General features: G+C 34.7%; 1 protein-coding gene and 1 long non-coding RNA gene across 5 annotated transcripts; one reads left to right on the forward strand and one right to left on the reverse strand.

The window, feature by feature from the left end:
• Window positions 1–739: 739 nt before the first annotated feature.
• On the forward strand, window positions 740–2863 carry LOC106315386. 4 transcript variants are annotated; one of them, XR_001264583.1, is made up of 6 exons: window positions 740–1207; window positions 1472–1615; window positions 1709–1806; window positions 1917–2125; window positions 2215–2337; window positions 2587–2863. It is a non-coding gene; the product is annotated as an uncharacterized LOC106315386 (long non-coding RNA). The 4 variants fall into 4 exon arrangements; XR_001264584.1 differs by having other exon boundaries at window positions 2694–2863; XR_001264585.1 differs by lacking the exon at window positions 2587–2863 and having other exon boundaries at window positions 1460–1615; window positions 2215–2565.
• A 12642-nt stretch (window positions 2864–15505) lies between these two features.
• LOC106318872 (scarecrow-like protein 8) lies at window positions 15506–17742 on the reverse strand. Its single transcript, XM_013757025.1, has one exon. It carries the CDS (start codon window positions 17591–17593, stop codon window positions 15737–15739), a length of 1857 nt encoding a protein of 618 aa, XP_013612479.1. The 5' UTR covers window positions 17594–17742; the 3' UTR covers window positions 15506–15736.
• Between the last annotated feature and the right edge of the window lie 6190 nt (window positions 17743–23932).

A 23932-nucleotide genomic window follows, 5' to 3' on the forward strand; every position in this document is an offset into this window, starting at 1 on the left:
CGCAGCGATTGGAACAGAGCATGACCACGAAGTCGACATAGAGCAGAGCACGGTGGTGAGGAGCTAAAGAAAACGATTAGAGGTCGGGATGAGCCATACCTCTTTCCTGGATTTCATTTTTTTTCCTTCTGTTTTTGCTCTCTTTTTTCAAAACAAATCAATTACAAAATATTAATATTAATTAGGTTTATTGAAGGGTATAATGGTATTAAAAGAAATATGAATCCTATTAATAACCTAAATAATCTTCTACAAGTTTTATTGGAACAAATCTAAGTTGAGAGTGTTTTTTTTCTTTCTTTTTTTCCAATTTTACCTTATATTTATTAGCTATGTTGTTTTTCTTTCACAACATAGCCATGATTATATTTACTAGCTATGTAAGTAATATACTTAAACATTTTATAAGATCGTTAGTTTTGCAAAACTGATGAAGTGGGTGCCAATACCCGACGTCTTTTTGGGCGAAAAAATAGTGTAAGTGGAAGCGAAATGATACCCGACGTCTTAACATCTATCTATAACAATAAACTTGACTTGCTTCTCTCCTCCTGCGTCCACATCATCAAGAAAGGAGGGGACAAATCATGCCACGTGTCTTTGATTTTTTAACTATCTCAAAATGCTTTCTCGATGAACATTGTTTACCTGATTTATGCAATGGGCTTTTATACTCTCTAAAGTTGGCCCATAAGTTATTAGGGTACCTTTCTTGTCGACGATAGAATAGTAGAAAAAAACCGCCTGACCCTTCAGATGACACAGCCTCCGGATCATGCTTGCGTAACGGCTATAGTTATCATTTATCTGCTACATTAATCCAACCATTTACCTCTTTTGCACCACTCATCCCTCTCTCTCTCTCTTCTTCCTTCGCTTATTAACTTCATCAACTTTTGCCGATTTCATATCCGATGGAATCGACGGTAGAAGTCTTGGCTGCTCCGGATCGGTTATCAAGACGGTGGTCTCGGAGAGAAATAGGAAGCTTGTGAACATACTTATGGGGTTCATGCCGTGTACTTAGACGGCGCTTGGTAACGTGTTTTTGATTTTGGTTTATGGGTTTCTCATGTTCACGGCGGTAACATATCTATCTGCCGGAAGTGAGCTTCTTCTCGAGATTGGCCCTTGAATCGTCGGTGGTTTGTTTCTTCCCATGGTCGGAGTACTCCCTGATGCTATGCTTATTATGGATAGGTGAAAGGTAGATTCTTTGTTGAATTTTGAGATATAAAATGGTGAAACTTTGTTTGGTTCTGCGAATCAAATAGTGAGTGACTATGATATTTTAATATATAACTTTTGTCTCTTATCGTTTGAAACATTAACAGTGAATATTAATTTAGTCAATGAGTCGATCTTGTCTTTTCTTGTGTCAATATAACTTCTATTTCATGTAAAGTTATAATAGTTGCTCTTTCTTTCTCGATGAGTATGAATCTTATATGTTTGATAGTGTTTGTTTCAGTCTCTGTGGGAATGGGTTTGCTCGCTGGCTCTACCGTTACGCTTCTTTCTATTATCTGGAGAACTTGCAAAGTTGTTGGCAAGTGTAACATTCGTGATACTATTGCTGTAAACAACCAAGACACTAGAACCTTCCATCTTAAAGGTAACGAGAAAGTGCTTATGTCTTATTGATTGGATGCTTCATTTTTTCTCTTGACTTATATAACTGTCATCGTTGTTACCTCTGTATCTGTAGATTCTGGTGTTAGTGTTGATGTTTGGACCATGTGCTTATTCATCGTAGTTTTCCCTCTCACTTCATCTACATTTCTAATCTGACATAACAAGAAAGAGGTTAGGAATTGTTTTACGGGGGGATTGATGAGTACTTTTTTAAATCTCTCTGGTTCCTTTCGGAAGTGATCTGATTATTGAGTGATGTTTTTTTTTTTTGAAAATCATAGAATGCAGTGGTTGAGTTTGTGTGGGTGGTGAGCGCGAAAGAAAAATTTGTAGCAGAAACGTTGAAACATCTGACCATGGAGATCATTGGTGCTAGGAGGAAGAAACTTTATGAAGCAACAGTGTGGGTTAAGCCAAGGATGAACTTCAAGGAGTTATGCCGGTGATAATGCCCCTGCCATTACTCCCTCCTAACTTGGCTGCACATAAGGTATGACTCCAAAAGTTACATATATGTATGCAAGACATAGATTAATCTTAAGGAACATTATGATCATGAAAATTTGGTTTTGTGGACAGATGATCATAAATCTTGGAGGGAAGTTCCACGAGATGATTCAGTACAATCCTTTTCTGATCATGCTGTCAAGAGCATCCAACACAGATTTAACTCATTGTTACTTTCGTCAAGTTCCCCTTATGGTACGATTCAAGTAAACTAAATACTCACTGACGGTATTGAGGCTGTAATTTCCTACTAAACATCGTAACCAAAGGTTTTCGTTTCTGTTTGTAAAGTAAAATGAGAACCATTGATGTGTTTTTCTTCCTTTCATAGCCACTGTTTTGGGATGATAATTGACACAATGATTTGGCGGTCTGTCTATTATTCCCAATATTTTCTAAATGTGATGCTAGCGTTAACTTTTCCACATGTTTTTCATAACACAGCCGTTGTCTCTGGCTCTGATGTGCTGTGTGCTTTGGTGTTGTACGGGAGTGGTGCTTTGAGATTAAACCTAAACAACTCCACTTCTCATGCTGTTGGTGGTGTGCAGGTCAATAAAAAGTGTTCCAAATGTAGGTGGCTTCTCTCCCACCAACACACTTCCACCAAAAAGTGAGAATGCACCTAAGAAAGTACAAATAGTTTAATTCCAGGCAGATGCGTTACTTGATCACAATTTTTGCTTCGTAAATAATGCTTTATCAACCCTTTTTAAATTAATAATTTCTCATCATGTCCTCTGTGTTTAGTCTTTCAATGTAAGCACATTTGGTATTCATAATTTTACCGGGTCACAATTGTTAAGAAACTTTCATAAGTCTTTCCTTGCCATACTGAGGCGTTTGACATTCTATTTAAAGGTTAAAAGTCTAGCATAATATGCTTGCGCAACTATACTTGCAAAACAAGCAATACCAAATCAAGATTCTTTTTATTTTCATAGTTATATCCCCCGTGTAACTCATAATGCAATGACCCTTGATTACTTTGATCAATAATAAAAGCCAATTTCTGAAAAAAAGAAAAAATTATGAAGCTAATAAACACAACCTTATTCACCAGGCCATCTCATTATGTTATCTCTTACAAGTTGATTTTAGAATTGACTTAATTATCGAAGAACAACAAAACAAAAATATAGCAACGTATGCTTAGTTTCTAATAAGATATTCAAATGGCATTGTTGTCTCCGGAAGATCACAAACTATGCCAATGATATTTAAGCTGCATCAACTCTTTTTTTTAACAACTAAAAACTTATTTATTAATTAGATTGTAAACAAATTACATAAATACATATACAATAATGAAAAATACCAAATAAAATAACTAAAACGATGAGAGAGTTTCTTGCGAACTTGAAATCTTTGTCGCATTTGGAATATCAGTTCTCTTTGTTGTATTACATTGGTCTCATTACAATTTAGATCTATTAATATTTTTCGGTTCAGAATCCAGTGTATTTATTCAACCGTAAGAAATAATAATTGCAATGACCAATTTTCAACGATTATAAAGATTTCGCCAGCAACAATATATGTCCTGATGAAAACTGCACCAATGCAAGATTGCATGCCGAAAAGCCTGAAGTTGTTGACTACTCCTTTGACGAACAAAGTCTGCCTTCATGCTACAGTCTGACTCTTTGATCCACGTCTTGATTTCATTGTCTTTTTATTATTAATAAACAATCATCTTCAGTTTGTTAGAGGTCAATTGTATTATTGGCTTTTATTTTTTAAGTTAATTTCATTGTTTTCTTTTTTCTGTCAGCTACCCATTTAAAGTTAATTTCATTGTTTACTTAAGTTTTTAAAATGATTATTTCTCTCTTATGTATTGAGTTCTACTATCAAATTTCAGTTTAAGCTTCCACGATAAAAGACAAAAATCCTCATTCAACTTTACATACAAACCCTAAAACAATTTATAGTAAAAAAAAAGAATTATTGCATTGCTTCCGTTTGTAATAACCTTTACAATTAAACTCAGCAAGAGTAAAAAATGCATCTACATGACCGGCAACTCTAAGGTCTCCAAGTCTGGGTTCTCCTAACATGTACTCATAAAATCCATTTAATAGTCAGGCTTCCAAATTCTAGATTAGCAAGAAACTTAATTATATGTCGACTGTTTACAAACTGAGCACCCTAAGAAAAATATAAAATAAAAAAAATACAAATAGCTTCCCTTAATTAGAAAAAAAATCATAACATATTAATAAAAATAATCATTAAATTATTAATATAATGCAACATCAATATAAATAACAAATATTAAGATGCTTAGTCACTAATCTACACACAATATAAAATATTACAGATAATCTACATAACAATTAACAATCTGACGAAAACAAAAAGACAATTATTCACCCACTTTTTACTCAAAAACACAAAGGTTCCTCTAAAATTGGTCCTTAGAACAAATTGTTACCAAAAAGTCAGGAAAATCAATAACTAAAACTCACCATCAATAAAAGATAGCTTCATTATCTCCCTTCAAACAAGATACTCACAAAACAAACACATGTATATACATTTTTTTCTTTCGAAACATCAACTTTATGTTTAAAGTTCAATTATATTTACTTTGGTGCAACTATTATAGGGGTGGGCAAAAAAACCGAACCAAACCGAGTCAAACCGAACAAACCAAACCGAAACCGATTCAAACCGAACCAAAGTCTATTTCAAACCATTCGGTTAAAGATTTCCCCAACCCGAATGGTTCGGTTTAAAACCGAACCGAACCAAAAAACCGATGTGTTTATGTAATTATTTAAATAAAAAATATTAGTAATACCAATATACTAAAATTCTAATAGTAAACCACATATTCTTTATTTTTTATTCATTAGCATATATTCTTCTAACCTATTATGTAATCATGAAACTATTTGATTTAAAATATTTCATTCATTGCACGCTTTTTAATTTTAATAATAAAAGAAACATTACTAATGATGTTTTAATTCTTATAGACTTTTGTGCCTTTTTAAATATTTTTGTTTCAGTTTTATATTGAATTTAGTTCACATAGTTTATGTTTACATAATTTATGTTGTAAAACATAATTTCTCTTAGAAAAATTAAACTAAGAAGAATCTAATTAAACCAATCCAAAAAACAAACCGAACCGAATACAAACTGACCTGAATACAAACTGAACCGAATATAAACCGAACCGAACACAAACCAAACCAAACTAACTATGGTTTAGTTCAGGTGAAAAAATACAAGAACCAAACTAACCAAACTGAAACGAAACCGAACCGAACCGAGAAAATAACCGAACTGCCCACCCCACTATTAGCTACTTATTCTATTTTTTATTGAACCGAAAGGTAAAAACCACTTATACTGCATGTACTAACAACTACCAAATGGAACAAATAAACAAACTGAACTCATTAGAGAATAAAACATATGAACCCGGCGCTAAGAATACCCCTAGTATTTTCATATTTTAGGGCATTGTGGCGCTGATGATAATTGAACGCTGAGATGATGGAATATATCTACTCTTCAAAAAGTGAATGATGCGTGCACATATCTTATATATTAAAACAGAAGTCACGACTTTAATTCATGTGTGATTTTTAAAAAAATGAACTCTCAATAGAAATCAGTTATCATTCATTTATTACTAATAATATAGATTAATAATATATCATTCCTAATATAACATCGACTCCTGAAAACCCGGATTGGTTAACAAACTCACTTTGATTCATGTGTGATATTTTTATTTGGATCATCATTTAAAATTTTTATTAAATGTATTTCCTTAATGCTAATATATAATTTTATTTTTTTTGTCGTCGATGTATACAGACTCATACTGACTCTGTAAACCAGAAAGGTAGCTCTGCATCCATGTGAACGATGAAAGACGGTTGTTTTCTGACACTACGTGCTAGACTATCCGCTATTAAGTTCTTCGTTCGAGGTACATGAATGAGCTCTGAATTGAGGAACCAATCTTTTAAAGTTTTGATGTCCGCGAGATAACACCCAAACGCTGGTCATTCTTCTGGTTCTGAAACCATCATCACCAATTGAGAATAATCTGTTGCAAACGTAACTTGATGCTGTCGCAGATTCCTCATACACTCCATTGCCCATAGTAATGCCTCCATTTCTTAGTGAAGAGGTGAGAGACTTGCCCTAACCTTTCTTGCCCCCATCAGTCCGTCAAAACCCTCCAGAGTGTTATACCAACCTTGTCCGGAATACGGTTCCTTATCCTTCCACGAACCATCTATGAAGCACCAACGTCCCGCAATTGATGGTAAAGTTTGTACCTCGACCTGTCCTGCTGCTCCCTGGATTTTCGGCACCTGTGCCTCTACCCATAATATTGATTCTGTCTCCGCTAATTTAAGCGTATCCATGGGATCAATATCTAAATTACTAAAAACTTTGTTGTTTCTCCATTTCCAAATATACCATAAAATTCACGCATAATGATGATCATCCATTGTCGGAAGAACTCGCCAGAATAGGTGATCCATATTTGTGAAAAGAGAACTTGTAGGAAAGAAAGCCGGATTTGATGGGATCTTTGAGAGCACCTAGACTTGATACGTTGGAGGGCATTCAAAAAACACATGGTTTATTGATTTCTCTGAAGCTCCACATCTGTCACAACCTATTTCCCCGTGGATCCCCCGCGCTTTTAGATTTTTCTTAACAGCTATACACCCGGATACCAATTGTCATAAGAAATGTTTTATCTTTGGTGGGCACTTTACCTTCCACCAAAACGCTTTCAGCAGATCTATCGTAGGTCCAACAAATTCTTGTGGTTTTTCCTTATCCGGGTACACACGTTCTACTTGGTATCCTGATTTAACTGTGTATTTTCCATTCTCCGTGAAATGCCAACCATCCTTATCCACCATTTGAATCCTGCTCAGAGGTATGCTTTCGGGAATCTTTACATCATGTGGATCTACCAAAGCCTGAATTGCATCTGAGTTTCATGTGCGCAAGGCTAATATATAATCTTTTAACTACTTAAATCATAATATAATTTGATATCTTTTAATTTAAAATATAAATATATATATTTAATTTTTTTAACAAATGTGTTGAAAAACATTATAACAATATCTTAGTTATCAAAAATTGTATATAAATATTTTCACTAATTTTGTAATTAGTAATGAAATTAATGTTATTATACATTAATATATATATATATATATATATACTCAGTTATCTTTTATAAAATGAAAAAAATATATCAAATTTTACTATTTTATAGTTATATCTATCATTTTAAAATAAAACATTGTATTTAACTAAATATGGTAATATTTAATATATTTTATTTTCACAAACATTAAAAATTTATGATAGAAATATAATATGTTGGTAGAACGGGTTAACATTAGTAAATTAGATAATTCATGTATAAAATTAACTTATCTTAAACTTTTATATATATATATATATAGTTATAGTTATAGTTATTATATTAAATGAATAAACATAAAAAATATATTTATGAAAGAAATATAGCGCTTTGAATTACGGTTCAGGATCATAATAATTGAATAAAAAATCATTTTAAAATATTTATAATAAAAAATACCAAATATATGTGATGATTTGAAACAATCAATTACCTTACAGCATGAAAACTATCAAATTGTTATATTTAAAATAATTATGTATAAACATTTAAATATATAAGTAACTTTTAAAATATATTCTAATTACGTAAAATATATACAAACATGAAAATTAATACTCGTACAGTTGTGCGGATCCAAATCTAGTTTTTAATTACCTTGTTATCTTGATATTTTTTTCTTATATTGAATATAAGTTTGTTAAATTTTGTCTGCATGCCCAAGTCACTATTAATTTCAAGATTCAAATACTTTATTGTAGTAATGGTTTTATTCGATCCACATTCTAAATTTAAAATATTCAATAACTATTTTCTTACCGTTTATTGTTGGAGGTATACTAAACTATACAACACAGATATCTGATAGGTGTTATATACAAATGATATTCTTAATTGCACGGACATAAGAATAAATTAAAAGTAAAGCTATCATGAAAGGTAAAAAAGAGTCATTTTACTTTAAACTAAAACGCCATTGGTATTTAAAGAACTAAGTTTTAAAAAGAAAGGTATTGCTATCAATTATATTTTTATGTCATTCTTCTTTCATTTTCTTGTTTTTTTTTTTTTTGTTTTGTAGCCGATGTTCCCTTCTTTGAATTTCCCGGATGGTGTTTTAGGTTATATGGTCTCCCTCTCGGAGCATCTCCGAAAGAAACTTTATAACTTCAAATATAGAGTTTTTATTCTTCAAAAGGAACTTCAAAACTTTAAATTTAGAGTTCTGAGAAATGAATCACTACTCAAAACTTCAAATTTGAAGTTTCATCTTTTTATTTTTATTTTGATCATTATAATTAATTACACATTACATTTATGATTCTTAAGTATTTTCTCATTTATCGGTTTAATTCTTAAATTTTTTATATATCATAAATATTACCAATTTGTTTTTATAAATTCAAATTTTACACATAAAAGTAATAAAAATGTTCAATCAGATTTATAATATTTTAAGACTATAGTTAGACAACAAAATATTACAAAATAAATGTAATAAAAAAACTTTAAATAAGATACATGAAGACATAACTATTAGAAAATTTAAATATTACAACAACACTAATAATCTGGTAAATTTGCTCTGGAACCTCCAAATTTTCTAAATTATTGTCCAAACAAATTTTGTGTAACCGAAGATGGAGCATTACGAAAATAATTTTATGGAATAATACGGTATTTTACTTGTAGTTTAATATTTAATTATGTATTTCTTTTTATAATTTTATATATTTAATGTAAGATTTTATTAATTAATATTACTGTAATAATTTTATATATGTGCTAGTTATTTATAAAAATTTTATGGATTTATATTAGTTATAACAAAGATAAGGATCATTATGTAAAATACAAATAATTTTGAAGTTGCGTTTAAAGTTTTGATTTTGGAGAAGAACACCTTGAAACTTCATATTTAGAGTTTTGCAAACTCTAAAATAGAGAGTATTTTTGGAAATTCTCTTAATATACTTCAGTTTACTTTGAATCTCAACGGTTGACTAGTAAAACTTTAAATAAACTTAACGGTTGACTAATTAAACTTTAAATTAATCTTATTCCAAACCCGAATATTTGTTTTGGGAAACATCTAAACTCATAAAACTTCATTATTTTTTTTGTTATTGCATGGTCTTCCATCACATGTATAGACTTAAACTAAAGGAAGCAACGTTTTAGACAAAATATGTCGGTTATGAGTCAGCATATGCGTTGATTAAAAGGCACCGATTGAGTTAACGTATGCGTTGATTAAAGGCACCATTTGAGTCATTATATAAAGTGATTTAGTGCAATACGTGAAGGAAAGAGAAGAAGGAGAGAAGAGAGAAGATAACTAAGAATCAATTGGATTTATTCTTCTTCTTTTCCATAACAAGTTTCTGAAGGAAAACTCAAAGTAAAGTTTGCTAGGGTCTCAATACAGATGTGTTGTACGGAGATCGATAGTTGTATCCTCAAGATAGACGCCAACGAAACTACACACACCATTGTAGGGGCGAAATTTTCTCTTAGGAGATTGATTAGGCAAGACTCTATCAAACCACAATCGGTTAAGAAGTGAAAAGAAGAAACATAATTATCTTGTAACTTCTTATAAGGGTTTATAAATCGCATAAGATTTATAAAGGTTTATAAACTCAAATGTATTGAGTACGTGAGATTGATTTGCATCTGTACTTTGGATTAACAATCTAAAACATAATTCATTTGTTCTTTTCAAAGAAAGCAAGATGGATCAATCTACTACAATTGTGCAAATTCACATAGAGAAGCCTTTTGTTTTTCAAGGAGTGGATTTCAAAAGATGGCAACAAAAGATGCTTTATCTCACGACACTGAATCTGACACAGTGCTTGACTTTTGAAGTACTAAAGTTACATGTAGAAGGTGATATCCCTGATGAAATCGCTAAAGCTCCAAGAAATATATATTCTTAACGCTTTGGACGATTCTCTATACGATGTTTATCATATATTCCAAACTTCAAAACAGTTGTGGAAATCATTAGAGAAAAAAATAAAAGTCTGAAGTTGCAAGCGTTAAGACGTTCATCGTGGGAAAGTTCTCAAATTTTAACATGAGTGACACTGTTTCTGTGGTGAAACAAGTGAAAAAAAAAATCCAAATCATTGCTCATGAAAGATATGAGATTGGCTGTTAATTCTTGGAATTAGAGTTAAACAAGAGTAATATGGTTATTCACCTACTCAATCTCATTATGGGAAAAAAAAATTAAAATGGCAAGTCAAGACGTATAAGACGTAGACATGCATGACAATTGATTTCCAATGGGGTGATAGTATTGGATTACATTAGATCAAAGGATAAGTTGGCTGATCCTTTGACTAAAGGCCTATCTAAAAAGCAAGTTGTTTTCATTTCGAGGGGAATGGGTCTCAAGCCAACATAATTAGTCATCACTTGATGGAAACCTAACCTAGCAGCATTGGAGATCCCATGGTCTAGGTTCAATAGGCAAACTAGTTGAGGAAGACTCAAGACATTTTACACATTTTCTCATTCCTAAGAAATAATAATGTGTATCCATTGATGATTAAGGGTTGAATAATTTATTCTTAATAATGTTAGTATCTTTTGTCAAAGAGAGATAGAATGGACTATCTTTAACTAATGTTACCTATATGAGAGTGGTGTCGGTCGCACCTATGAGAATTGATATGGCTAAACTCTCTAGAGCTCTCACGAAGTCAGGATATGTTCAGGACCAAAATGATCACAACCGTATAAACTAGAAATGAGCTGATGAGATATGTGTTTCACTTATTGTCTAGGTTTACTATAAAATGTGTTTAATTGAATACTACAGTTCATTACCCACAAAGTAAATTGGATAAGTTGTTACTAGGAAAGGTTCAAGTCCAAAAGACATCTTTTTCCGATGCATATTGATTCTACTTTCTCAGAAATATTTGAACTTATTTTCTATTCAAATGTGGGGTATTGTTGAGTTTGAATAGAAAATGTGGGGTATTGTTGAACTTTAATTAACTAAATGAAGCAACGTTTCGGACAAAACATGTCGGTTATGAGTCAGCATATGCGTTGATTAAAAGGCACCGCTTGAGTTAACGTATGCATTGATTAAAGGCACCATTTGAGTCATTATATAAAGTGATCAGGTGCAATACGTGAGGGAAAGAGAGTAAGGAGAGGAGAGAGAAGATAACCGAGAATCAATTGGATTTAATCTTCTTTTTTTCCATAACAAGTTTCTGAAAGAAAACTCAAAGTAAAGTTTACTAAGATCTCGGTACGGATGTGTTGTACGGAAATCGATAGTTGTATGCTCAAGATAGACGCCTACGAAACTACACACACCATTGTAGGGACGAATTTTTGTCTTAGGAGATTGCTTAGGTAAACCTCTATCAAACCACAATCGGTTAAGAAATGAGAAGAAAAAACATAATTATCTCTTAACTTCTTATAAGGGTTTATAAATCGAGTAAGATTTATAAAGGTTTATAAACTCAAACGTATTGAGTACTTGAGAATGATTTGCACCTGTAATTTGGATTAATACAGAATAACCATCTTCTGCATTTTATTGGCTGATCCTGAGGAAGAAACATCATCTTTTTTTTATAAAATAGCTCTACTGTGCCGTTATTTATTTAAAAATAGAACTACGCCAACTAAGAAAATAATATGTCGTACATTTTAATAAAAAATGATTATTAATTTAGTGGTCCAATATGCACTTGGGCAACATAGTATACGTATATACCTAATGGATGGCTCTCACCATATCACATTTATTGCAAGCGTGTGTAAAGCCTTTTGTTACCTTTTTCGCAGTTTCACTTCTTCCTTCAGAGCAAGTGGAAAAATATGCCAACGTCAACTGCATAAGATGTGTGAGTTCACTGAGTTGTCATAAATGACCAAAGAGATTGAACTTTACAGTTATTTCAAAATTTTCATTGAATTTTCTCTAACTAAATGAATATAAACTTCAGTCTTCATTTATTTCATATGAATGTATAATATAGTGTCGTAATCGGGAAAGTTTGTTACATCACAACTCAGATAGGACCGGATATGTTACGAACTCATGAGATTTTGGATGAATAAATGAATTGTTTTTCTATTTATTATAGACCAGTACTCTTATTAAACGCTTACTTTACTCGGTTGGAGTTATGGAAGATACAAAAACTAACGTGTGCAAATTGACTATTGCCTTCAGATTTTCATAAATATATGTGGGTTAGTTTAACACACGTTTAACCACAACATAGATTATTCATCGTAACTAGGGAATTTCTAGTGTAAGGCGAGACATCAAATTGCATATTTTTTTTTTTTTTGGGTATGTATGTTAGATTTTATATCATTTTAAGTTTTTGACAGAAATTACATAGATAACTACCAAATAACTAAACAACAGCGAAATACGAAAAGAAAACACAGTAATATGTAGGAGTGCACCACGACAAATAATACTAATCTCTAATAACAAAACAATGCACAAAGCTTAGGATTGCTATGTACGAACCGCTGGAGCCTCATCGTTGTGGTCATTAAGTTGCCGCGAGATTACAGAGGATTGGCCAACCCTCAAACCACTCTGGTCCTATAGCTTCGTCACAAACACGCCTTTGAGAACCGCAAATTAGCACACACAACATCGAAGTCTCATGACGGCTCAAACAGATGCAATCGGAGCAAACGTCTCGGCCCGGTTGAAACCGGAGGTCCGGATAAAGGTGAAGTTGTATGCCTCCGCCACACCGATCTAGCCAAAACATTTGCCGCACAGTTAGCTAATCCGTGCTACCCCATGAAACATTCACTCATCTGTCGAATACCACCGTAAGAAAAAGAGTTGATGCTCACACTAAGCGTTGATTGACTGTTGCGCTTCTCGTCGAAAGCTCATGCGCATCACTCCTACAAGACACTGCTCTTATTCAGTAAGGGAGTAGAAGGTAGAGTTTACCACACCATCGGACTTGCCCAATGAAGAGGAGCCTCATTCCCGTAAAAGATGCATCTGAGCAGCGCATCTGCTCACGGAAGAAGAAGCAAGTGTGACGCCACCAGTTATCTGCACGCGCCTAGATAACCACACACCACTGCAATACTGCAGATCTTCATCTTCAGCACATCCAACAGAGACAAAAGAGACCAAACCACCATCTCAATCACTGCTTCATAGCCCAGATCCGGTACGGAGGTTAACCCCAAGGAACAAACGTCACTTCCCTAACCAAGCTCCGAACACCGGCTGACTAACGATAGCCCCCGCACCAACACACCCCGAGAACCCAATAGCCCACTCAAGCAAAACGCCAAAGGTCAAACCGACAGACCAAACAAAAAGACGTAGCAAGCGCAGTCCTCATACACCGTGCTATAGCCTGCTTGAAGCCATATCAGAGAGAAACCTCTAGATCTGAGCAGGAAGAGGAGAACTCCTGAAGTCGAGCCCTCCACCGTCGACCTAAAGCTCTGCCTCGCCGAACCACCTGATATGCACATCTGACTCCGAGAAAAATAGAAGGTGAAGCACCACACATTCTAGTCGGGGCTGTTACCGCAACAACAACCAGAAGGTAGAAAACCCGCCTACGCCAGAGCCGCTTGGGAGGAAGAAAGCTGGCACACCACCAGTGACAAAGGTTGAAGAGAGAAACCGCTTCCTTTAACACGGTCTACAACACACGAAAATCAGCAGCTAAGTCCCCAAAAACGACCAGATTTGGAGTAGATCCAAGTCACCAAACATCAGATTTAAGTCCTGAAGCATATTTCCGGCTCCATCGGCAAGAACAACGCCAACGACACACCAGTTTGACAAAGGATAAAAGGGGGACGATGGTACAGGACAAAAAGACAATACGAAAAAAGAAAAAAAAAACAGAAGGAGGGGGGGAAGAGAGGCAGGGCCGGCTTTAGGGTAGGGGCGGCCCAATTTGTTTTTGCAGAAATAGTATTGGAAAAGGGGCTCAGTTTTTTAAAAAAAATTAGGAATAGGAGCCTAAATTGTTTTATATTATCTATAAATATATGTGAAAAAAATATTTAAATTTATTTTGCCCAAAGGCCCATGATGTTTTTGAACCGGCCCTGAAAAGAGGCGAGGAGCGCCGAAGTACCTCTCCTTCCCGGAGAAATATCCTAGACGGCGAGAGAGTTGCCGGAGAGTTTTTGGAGAGAGGTGAGAGGTGAGAGGTGAGAGGTGAGAGAGTTCACCCCACTAATTTTACTTTCCTATCTTAAAAAATGCTAAACTACTGGGTTGTTGTGACTTCCAAATTGCATACTTGATCAACCGTTGATCCTAGAGTTACGTCTCTGTAAACACTACACACGGTTTTAAGTTGCGTATACTAGAATTAAATAAACTTAATTAACAACAAGAAGAAATCAATAAATAAGAAGTGAGGTCTTTGGAGAGTTTATGCATATATTTTAGCCGCAAACAGCTTGCATCAAAGAATAATAATATTATCTTTTATAATGACCAGGTTTGTATATTTCATATAATACATTAAATATTCCAGGGACACGGAGTTTTCAAGTTTTGCGTAAAGGTGAATGTTCTAAGATTTGAATTAAAAATATATAAAACAAGAACATCGAGCACCATGGGAGATGGACCCATACAACGCCAACTTTCATTAGTAATTAAATAATTGAACAATGAGGTCCATCACAATAAAAGTCACCATATGGTATCTTCTTTCCTCTAATTTCGAAAATAATGTTGTATTATATTCTCACCAACATATTTCACTGGCGTTAAAACTACCCATGTTAAGATTGGCGCTTATCAAACGCATATATACTATATAATATAGATTTGTAAGACGAAAATATTTGATATTCGGCATGACAAGTTTATCATATAACTATACTGAGAGATATTTATTCCTAAAGTCAGCCAGTAGTAATTTGCCTCAATACAAAATTACAATGCCATGAGCATACGAAGTGAGAAAGGCCTTTGATCATGCAGTTTTTAATAACTTATTGCTCTAGAATCGAAAAAGTATTTTATAAATCATTAGCAGGTATCATGCCAGAACCATTATCTGTCAAGTTGTTATTTGCTACATTGCCGGATTCTACCACAAAGTTGTATCAGATATTGGCTTTCAGGGCATAAACTCTGTAATATCTTAGTGATTGTAAGATATTGACAAGATATAACAATAATATAATATTAGATAATCTTACGAAATTCCCTGAAACTCAATCATTCTTTCTTTTATTATGAGTAAAATATTTAAAATCCATTTTACATAAGATTCCTACCTTTTCTTTCCCCCCCCCCTCCTCAATCTTTTAAGATTTAATACACTTCGAAAACGAAAACAACAATGATAATAATATCAGAATATCCCGAAATTAATAACAACAATAAAATACGGTAGTAATATTAAGAAGAAATTAAAAAAACGTAAAAATAGTGTGAAGTTAACGCCAAGCGGATGCGACAGCGAGTGTCCGTCCCATCCAACCAAAGCACACACCTCCGTTCTCTTCCTTAACGGTAAACCCCGGGTGGACTCGGTTTCCGTTACTGAGTCGACTCTTTATCGACTCGGCTATCTTCTCACTAAGTGGCATCAACTCAAACCCAGCCATGCTCATCCTCATCCGCCATTTCCCAAACACCTCGCACCGCTCAACCCGATCGATCCCTTCGCAGGCAACCGCGTTTATTAGCTTCCGACCGATCCCTTCCTCCACTTTGGCACGGTCCGAGTTAGAACTCGGAACAGTCGATTCAACTGAGTCAAGCAAAGCACCGTAACACGCGCACGACTCGCTCACTCGGCCCAAAAACGGGGCCGTGTTGGAATTCATCTCTTCCTCCACTAGAGTCACCACGCTCGGGTTGAGTCCTTTCACGCGCCGGAGAAGCTCGTCTCTTGGATTCTCCATGCATACACTTTCGTCTGGAACACGATAGAGTTTGAAAGCCAAGTTCACGGCTAAAGGCTCGTCGGGATCGCATCCGAGTGATTCACGGCTCAGATCGCTCAGTCTTAAACACGCCACCACATTAAACTTCAAAGAGATACCGAGCCGATCACTGAGTTCGCTCAAACGATCTCCGATGGTTTTCAACCTCTCCTCTCCACGGTGGCCGGCGACAGAGAATCCGTCGCTTATGTTCGTCACGGCGGTGATCCTGACCACCAGAGGGTTCTTACCGCTACGGCGCGTGGATAGCGCGTGAAGGAGGTTAACGTACTGACCACCTTCACCGATTTCGAAATCGATGACGTGAAATGAAGTCCCGTCGTCGTTGTTGTTACCGGAAGCGTCGAGAATGGCGAGATTAGCCGCCATGAAACCGAGTTTGAAACAAGGAGACAATTCGTAGAGCAATTGAGTTGAGATTATATGCTCCTTCCCGTACAACTCCGTCGCCGGAGCAGAGCTCTCCGCCGGATTGATCCGCGACCGGAGCGCCGTCACCATGAAATCCACCAGCTTCTCCTCAGAATTCCTCCTCTGGCTCGGCGTCTGAGAAACACGCGCTAGAATCTCCGACGCTATCTCCGTCTTCCCCTCCGCGATCGCCGTCGCGATTTCCAACACCGTTTGCCTCGAGCATACGGACGTGGTCGTCGAAGCTGTTGAAGGCGAAGAAGACGAGGAGGAAGAGGTGGGTGAAGAAGACAAAACCGGGTTTGGGTTCGGTGTCACGAGGCCATGTAGCCAGTCGCTGTTGGAATGGGTGATAACAGACACGTCATCATCACCGCCTTGCGCGTCGTCATCATCTAAAAGCTGTTTCTCAAGCTCTCTCAAACTATTCAGCATGTTCTCCGATTCCTCAGCCCGGTTTAGGTTCTGAACCGGTTCTATACACGGAACGCCGGATAACGTCTGATTACCCGACCCGATTCCCATCCGGATCCCAGTGTAATCCGGTTGCTGCTGTGTCTGAAACCTGAGATTTGGAAGGAACGACGGGGAGCCGTAACGCTGAGAAGAACCACCGAACGAACTCATATCGATCGCCGGCGACTGAAGATTCTGGAACGTTCGAGGCTTCACGGACCTTAGAAGAAAGGCGTTGATAGCGGCTTGATTATGAAACGACTGCTGCGGTTGCTGCTGAGCCGCTTGAAAATCAGCTAAATTACGTTTTCCGGCGATTCCATTTCCACTGGAGATTCTGTTTCCGATCTGATCGAGGAAAATCCCGGGAATCTGAGGATTGTTGTTACCGGAGTTCATGGGACCTCCAGGCATAGATCTACCACCAACGCCGTAAAACTCCGGTCCACCACCGCCGCCGGGAAATCCAGATGCCATTTATTATCTCTCTAAAAAGCTCAGAAATAAATAAAGAGATCGGAATTTTAAAAACGCATGATAATATTGAAAAGAAAAAAAGAAGAGAGAGAGAGAGATTAGATGGTTTGAATAAAATCTAGAGAGAGAAAAGACGAAGTTGCTTTCTCTTGGGGGTGATAGTGACGAAATATAAAGAGATAGAGTAGAAGGATTTTAAACCGTCCGATCAGATATTTAAACTGATTTTTACCCTTTGAGGAACAATCCTGCGGTCAGGATGCGATGTTGAAACTCTCAAACACACGAGACTAACCTGATATTACGATTACGACACGTGTCATTCGATCGTGGATCTGTGACATTGGAATGTGACCACAGTCTGTTACGTTATAAACTCTGTGTGTGTTAAACTGAGTTTGGTTCATTCAAAAAAATTCCAATACTTGGGGTCTGGTCTTGTGGGATATCCTCTGTGACCACAGTCCTTCTTTACTACTTTTCCGTTATTTTTTTAACAAGATTACCGCCTAATTCGCCACGTTTCTGTCTCTTATTTGTCAAAAATATTACTACTGTTATGTATTACTCCCTCTGTTTTTAATTATAAGTAGTTTTACCTAAAAGCACAAATATTTAGAAAGTGGTTATTTAAAAAAATATATCATTTAATCAATTAATTTAACCAATTATAAAAATTTAGACATTATTTTATTGGTCACACAATATCCAATAAATGAAAAAAGTGCATTGAAATATGTAAACTACTTATATTGTGAAACAAATTCTTTTTGCTAAAACTACCTACATTTAAAAACAGAGGGAGTATCTTATTTTGAAAAATTCTCCATGATAGTTGTTTTTTAAGTTTTTGTCACAACAATAATAATAAAGAAAAAAATGACCAAAATAAGTTTTATTAAAAAGTAAAAATACATTTTTATTCAAGAATTAAATTAATTTAGACTTATGATTTAGAGTTTTGAGGATAGGACTTCAAATTTAAAAAAAAATAAAAAATAAATATTAAAATTTTCAAACCGGGCCAAGATGCCATTTATCAATGTTTCTAACCACTAGACCACATCGTCATTCGTATACTTGGTACCAAATCAAATATATATTACGAAAACTATCTTAAAATTACTCTCCGATTAATCTCCATTTATTTTTTGATTTTTTGATAAATCGCTAGGTCCAAACCGGCCGTCCGACTCACGCCTAGTGTAGTTTCGAACATGCCGCATGTAACATACCTACCAAATACGTATTTTGTAGATATATATTTAGGAATCTCTGTGACAAAACTCAAATTTTGGTGTGTAGTGTTAACTTTAAATAAAACCCTAAAAATAGAAGAAAATAACAAAAACATGCCACTTAGATTTCAATTCAAAGTAGCACCAGGTTTTCACATGCAAATGCGTTTGTTTAAGTTTCTTACCTTTCTTTTACCTCTTCCAATAAAACATGAACTCTCATCGTGCAACGTTATAATTCTACAAAGTAAACTATTTTTCCTTGTATTTTTATAATATCATAGATAATATTGATGGTATTTTTTTATAAACCGAGAAGTGTCTAGACCTTCAGCTCAAACAATTCTTCGGACCCGAAACCAGCCGGCGCTAATACCAATAACATTGCGTAAAAGATCCTTTCCAACGAAAAATACTAGTAATGGTATTGAACAAAAAGAAGTTATGTATAGGCAATAAATTTATAATCCAAAATCGACACATCATTTAATTATTAAATTATGATAATATATTCATCACTATTATTGCAATTTGCAGCGAATTTATATAATACCAAATTAATTAATTTAATTAGCTAGCTACTAGCACGAAACTCATGTTCCTATGGTCGGTCATAATAAGGCTGACCTTTAAAAACGGACGATCGCCGGCAATATTATTTATTCAACACTCGTACTCTTATAATACGTGTATCACAAAATTTATAAAATCTCTTATTAGTTTTTTCAAACAATAATTGGTTTATAACTTTGTCAAAGACACAACGATATATTATTTTTTTTGTCAAGACTTAACGATATATTTAGACAGAACAGAACAGAAAATAGATGGAAAAACATAAAAAGTTATTTTTCTTAAAATAAAAAAAACATAAAATAGGTTTCAAATTGCCTATGAGGCTATGAGAACAAGGGGCCCTCCAGACTTGTAGAAGCAAATTGCCACTATAAAGAGTTAGTTGCCCCTATCTAAAATCCAAAAGCTGCTTATGTTAAGTTAAAAGAAAATTTGAAGAAACAATTATGCCAATATGATTTATTGGGGACTAAAAGTTGGAGTTTAATAATTTGTTCATGCACTTTTTTGGTAAGAAAATTGTTGCTAATGTGATTAAAATCTTGTTCATGCACTTTTAGCTTTCACTAGTTTAAGTTCTGTAGAGTTGAAATAGTAAAACATAAAAATACGCGTTACGAAAAATGAATTATAATGAGAACAGGTGTTGACCCAAGAGAACTCGACACATTTTACTCTACTAATTATGAAGATTCTATTGCATTTAATTACATCAAACAATTACTAAGCTAAAGCTTTTCCTGTAATTCTGAATTACTCGCACTAAAATATATATAGAAAATTTATAACCATTTTGACCAAAAAAAAAAAAAAAAAATTTATATCCAAAACATAAAAGTTTTTGACATTTCTTGGTAGGTTGCGTGAAGGCAAAAGCCAAATGAGTAAAAATTCGCTTAGCAACTATATCTTCCAAAATACTTTTCAGTACCTTAGTATTATATTTAAATCTTGACGTACTACTCTAGTTTATGTCTTAAACAGTTTGTTAATTTAAATTGTGTATGATAATCACCACGTGTACTACTGGTGCCTTGCCTAACTCGACTCTTCTCCACCATTTATATTAATTATAAAGTTATTGACACAAATTTGGAGTTCCAACCATTTTTGTTCTGTTTAAAAGGAGTTCCAGCTTTATTGGTTGAATCTGTGTATACCGTAATCTTCTTCTTGCATGTTAACTTAGTTTGGGTGGTCAAGAAATGTAGAGAAAATTTTAATTAGAATTAAAAATACGAGAACAACATGAAAACATGTAAACTTTTGGTTCTAAGAAACCATGTAGACGGTAGACCCAGGGGAGAAGCCAGGCCTTGGATTATGGGGGCCTGTGCACCCATAGAAATTATCTATAATACATATTTCATAATTGATTTCCTAAAGAATAAACTAGTTCAGGTGGAAATCATTACTTGTGCATCCATAATAACCTGGGTTCAATTGTAGAATTGTTGGCTAGATTCCCCCCTGGGTAGACCTATCACTCAAAAGAGCAAACAACACACAGCAATTCATTTTTGTTCCACTACTCTACTTTCGAACTTTGATTGTTTGAACTTTACAGTTGTTATATGCAAAGGATTTTTAAAAAAAAATAATGGTTACTGATATGATTTTTAGATGAAATAGAAACTCCTGGTAGTTTTATGAGAATATAATAAATAAATAAATTTGACTTCATATATAGATAGATAAATTATAGAGTACAGAAAGACGAACGAAACTCAAAGTTGGTAGGTCCTGATTTGGTGGTGGACTGTTCATGCTAACCGGAAATTACTGGTTATAATTGTTTGATTTTCTGGCCGTAAAGCAACTAATTAAAACACACAACGGTTTTAGCGTAAAATATTTTCTCTTTAGTTTGGTTTAGAGTCTATAATCTATATGAATATTTAAGTTAATGACAAAAAAATTACGCTACGATATGTTTATATAAAATGTACTTGATAAAGACCATACAAATCTAAAAGTAATTATAAAAGATAAACGCTTTGATACAAATGTTTTGCTTAATTTTTTTTTTTTGAACATTATGTTTTGCTTAATTGTTGGTGTCAAAATAGAGTGAACACGATGTACTTCTAATTTCCCAAAAAGACAGAGCTATTTATTATTGGATGTTATAAACTTACAGTTAACACATTTTCTTGAATGTTAAAATTTTCATCTTTCTGCAAAACGAGAAATAAGAAGAGACTAATCAGTTTGAACGGTATAGCTTGGGAATTTATTACGGTTAGTTCTCGTTCTCTTTCTAAATTTACCAAATTGTTAGTTTTTTTGTAGGACAAATAATCGTTGAACATGTTACATGTGCTAACCCAAAAAAGAAAAAAAAGTAGTAAATGAAAATGATAAAATTAAAAAGAATTGATAAAATAAAAGCTTTCTGTTGCCACACGAAAGCCCCACCCCTTGAAGCATTTCTGCTCTCTCTCTCTCTCTTTTTTTCAGTGCTACACAAATTAACCAATGTCAGAGTAGTTATATGCTATGTGGAGCACCACTTTTCTTCCAATGTCAGAGTAGTTATATGCTATGTGGAGCACCACTTTTCTTTCAATTTCACATTTGAGTTATTTCCAACCCTACTCTATTTTCACTATAAAATAAAATTTAGATTAAAAATACTTCAATGGTATTATATTTTCCACTCTATAATAGAGTTAAAAATAGGTTTACTCCATATATAGAGTAACTTGTTTTTTCTTTGTTCATCACTATATTTTTTACTATAAAATAGAATATCATTAGAGAGACATTTAACTCTATTATAAAATTATTTTATTTTTGAAGAAAAAATAGAGTAAACCGTCAGAGAAGGTTTTCGAAATTCTCAAAACTTTGACATTTATTCTGAACCGCATAAGTGGATTCTAAATTTTTTGTGTGTTGCTTGTGGTAGGATGTTTCCCCAAATAATAAAAACATTCAACAATGTTGGTGCTGCAGAAGGCCAAAAGAATCAATCAACAATGCAGTGAGCGTAATCATAGAACAAGTCAGAGAGAGCTAAAAGACAGGAGATGTTATTTATATTATACGTAAAGAAGAGATGCATGATTTTGGCTTCACTTGCCTTTATGTTTCCTTGCCTTCCTCAGTCATTTTGATAGAGCTTGCGTATCAATTCCTCACCAAATCACTCACAAACTCAATGCACACCACACACTCACAACTATGTATTGAACGAACAGGAAGAAGGTTGCAACTTTGAATCAGACAGTTGAGATGCGTTGGCTTAACTCGATCACGATCTCTTCAAGAACACTGGCCCAACCCAGCTGCTCTCCTCAAGTCTCACGACTCAATTCCCAATTCAAAGCTAACCCGATTGTAGAAGAGGACTCTCTATTTATTCTCTTTTCAAGGATAAACGGCAAAAACCCTCTGCTTCAACTCAAAGGTTGACTCTGTTGGGTTAATTTATTAAAGCCTTATGGCTTTATTAATAAAATGCAAATGGTGAATGAAATGAGCCTATGGGTTACACTAAAAACCCTTGGCTTTAATGAATGAAAATTGCAAGTGTCCCACATCGGAGAAATGTGGTTTTAGAGAGGAGTTTATATATGTTCAGACATATAACATGGTTTAAACGGCTCAGAGAGAGAGAGCTGGCTCCCCAGGCGCGGGCCGCGGCCGCCGTCCGGCCGGCTGGGCATGGGCGTGGGCTTGGGCTTGGTCTTGGTCTCCGGCCCAATAAGAATATTTTTTTTGGACCAAGTTAAGCTCAGCGTTGTGCCATTCAATACAAGGAAAAACAACATGATTTTTTTATCTAAAACGACAAGTAGTTTGTCTAGAAAATAAAAACGTCATGCAGTTTATCCTCTCGAAATTTTTAAACGAGAAAAGAGAGAGTCTTGCGGAAAGAGTTTCGCAACTCAACTTCCCTCGATCTCTGCGAGATTTTCGCCCATGTGCAGCAACTGTTGCGGGAAGTGGGTCTTCTCCATCTCTTTAAATATCGACTCTCCTCCTTCTTTATTTAACAACGTTTTTTTTTTCATCGAAAACCAACAGAGAAAATCCCTTAGGGTAAGTAAATAATTCGAGAGTGTTTCGTAGAGTTTGTAGTTCGATAGGGCGATCACGAGTGAGGCGTGATTCGTCTGCCATGGTTGTATCCTGAGACTCTATATTCGTACAGTCCCGTCTCACTAACGGAGCAAATATTTTGAGTTAAAGAAAGAGATCATATCTCGACTCCATGTCTCTTTGCGAATACGATTTTTTATCGTTCTTGTATTCGTCTTTTACATTCGTCTATTTCCTTAACATCGCTTTTATTTTATCGTTTATGTCAGTCCGGTTTTTCGGCGTCTACAATCTTAACTCAAAATTGCTTTACGTTTAAAGCTCTAATCGGGTTGAAAAAATGATTAATAAAAACGGGTTTTGGAAACGTGTTTGCGATTTGCTTTCTAGCACTTCCGCGAAACGTTTGTTCTTATCTTATAACCGGGTTTGCGATTTGCTTTCTAGCACTTCCGCGAAACGTTTCTATGTTCTTTTG

The sequence above is a fragment of the Brassica oleracea genome, chromosome C9 (assembly GCF_000695525.1).
Source record: "Brassica oleracea var. oleracea cultivar TO1000 chromosome C9, BOL, whole genome shotgun sequence".
Taxonomy (NCBI): Eukaryota; Viridiplantae; Streptophyta; class Magnoliopsida; order Brassicales; family Brassicaceae; genus Brassica; species Brassica oleracea.

Bases quoted from the DNA above. Each gene is read 5' to 3' on its own strand.
- LOC106318872 (XM_013757025.1), bottom strand. From the start codon at position 17,593: ATGGCATCTGGATTTCCCGGCGGCGGTGGTGGACCGGAGTTTTACGGC.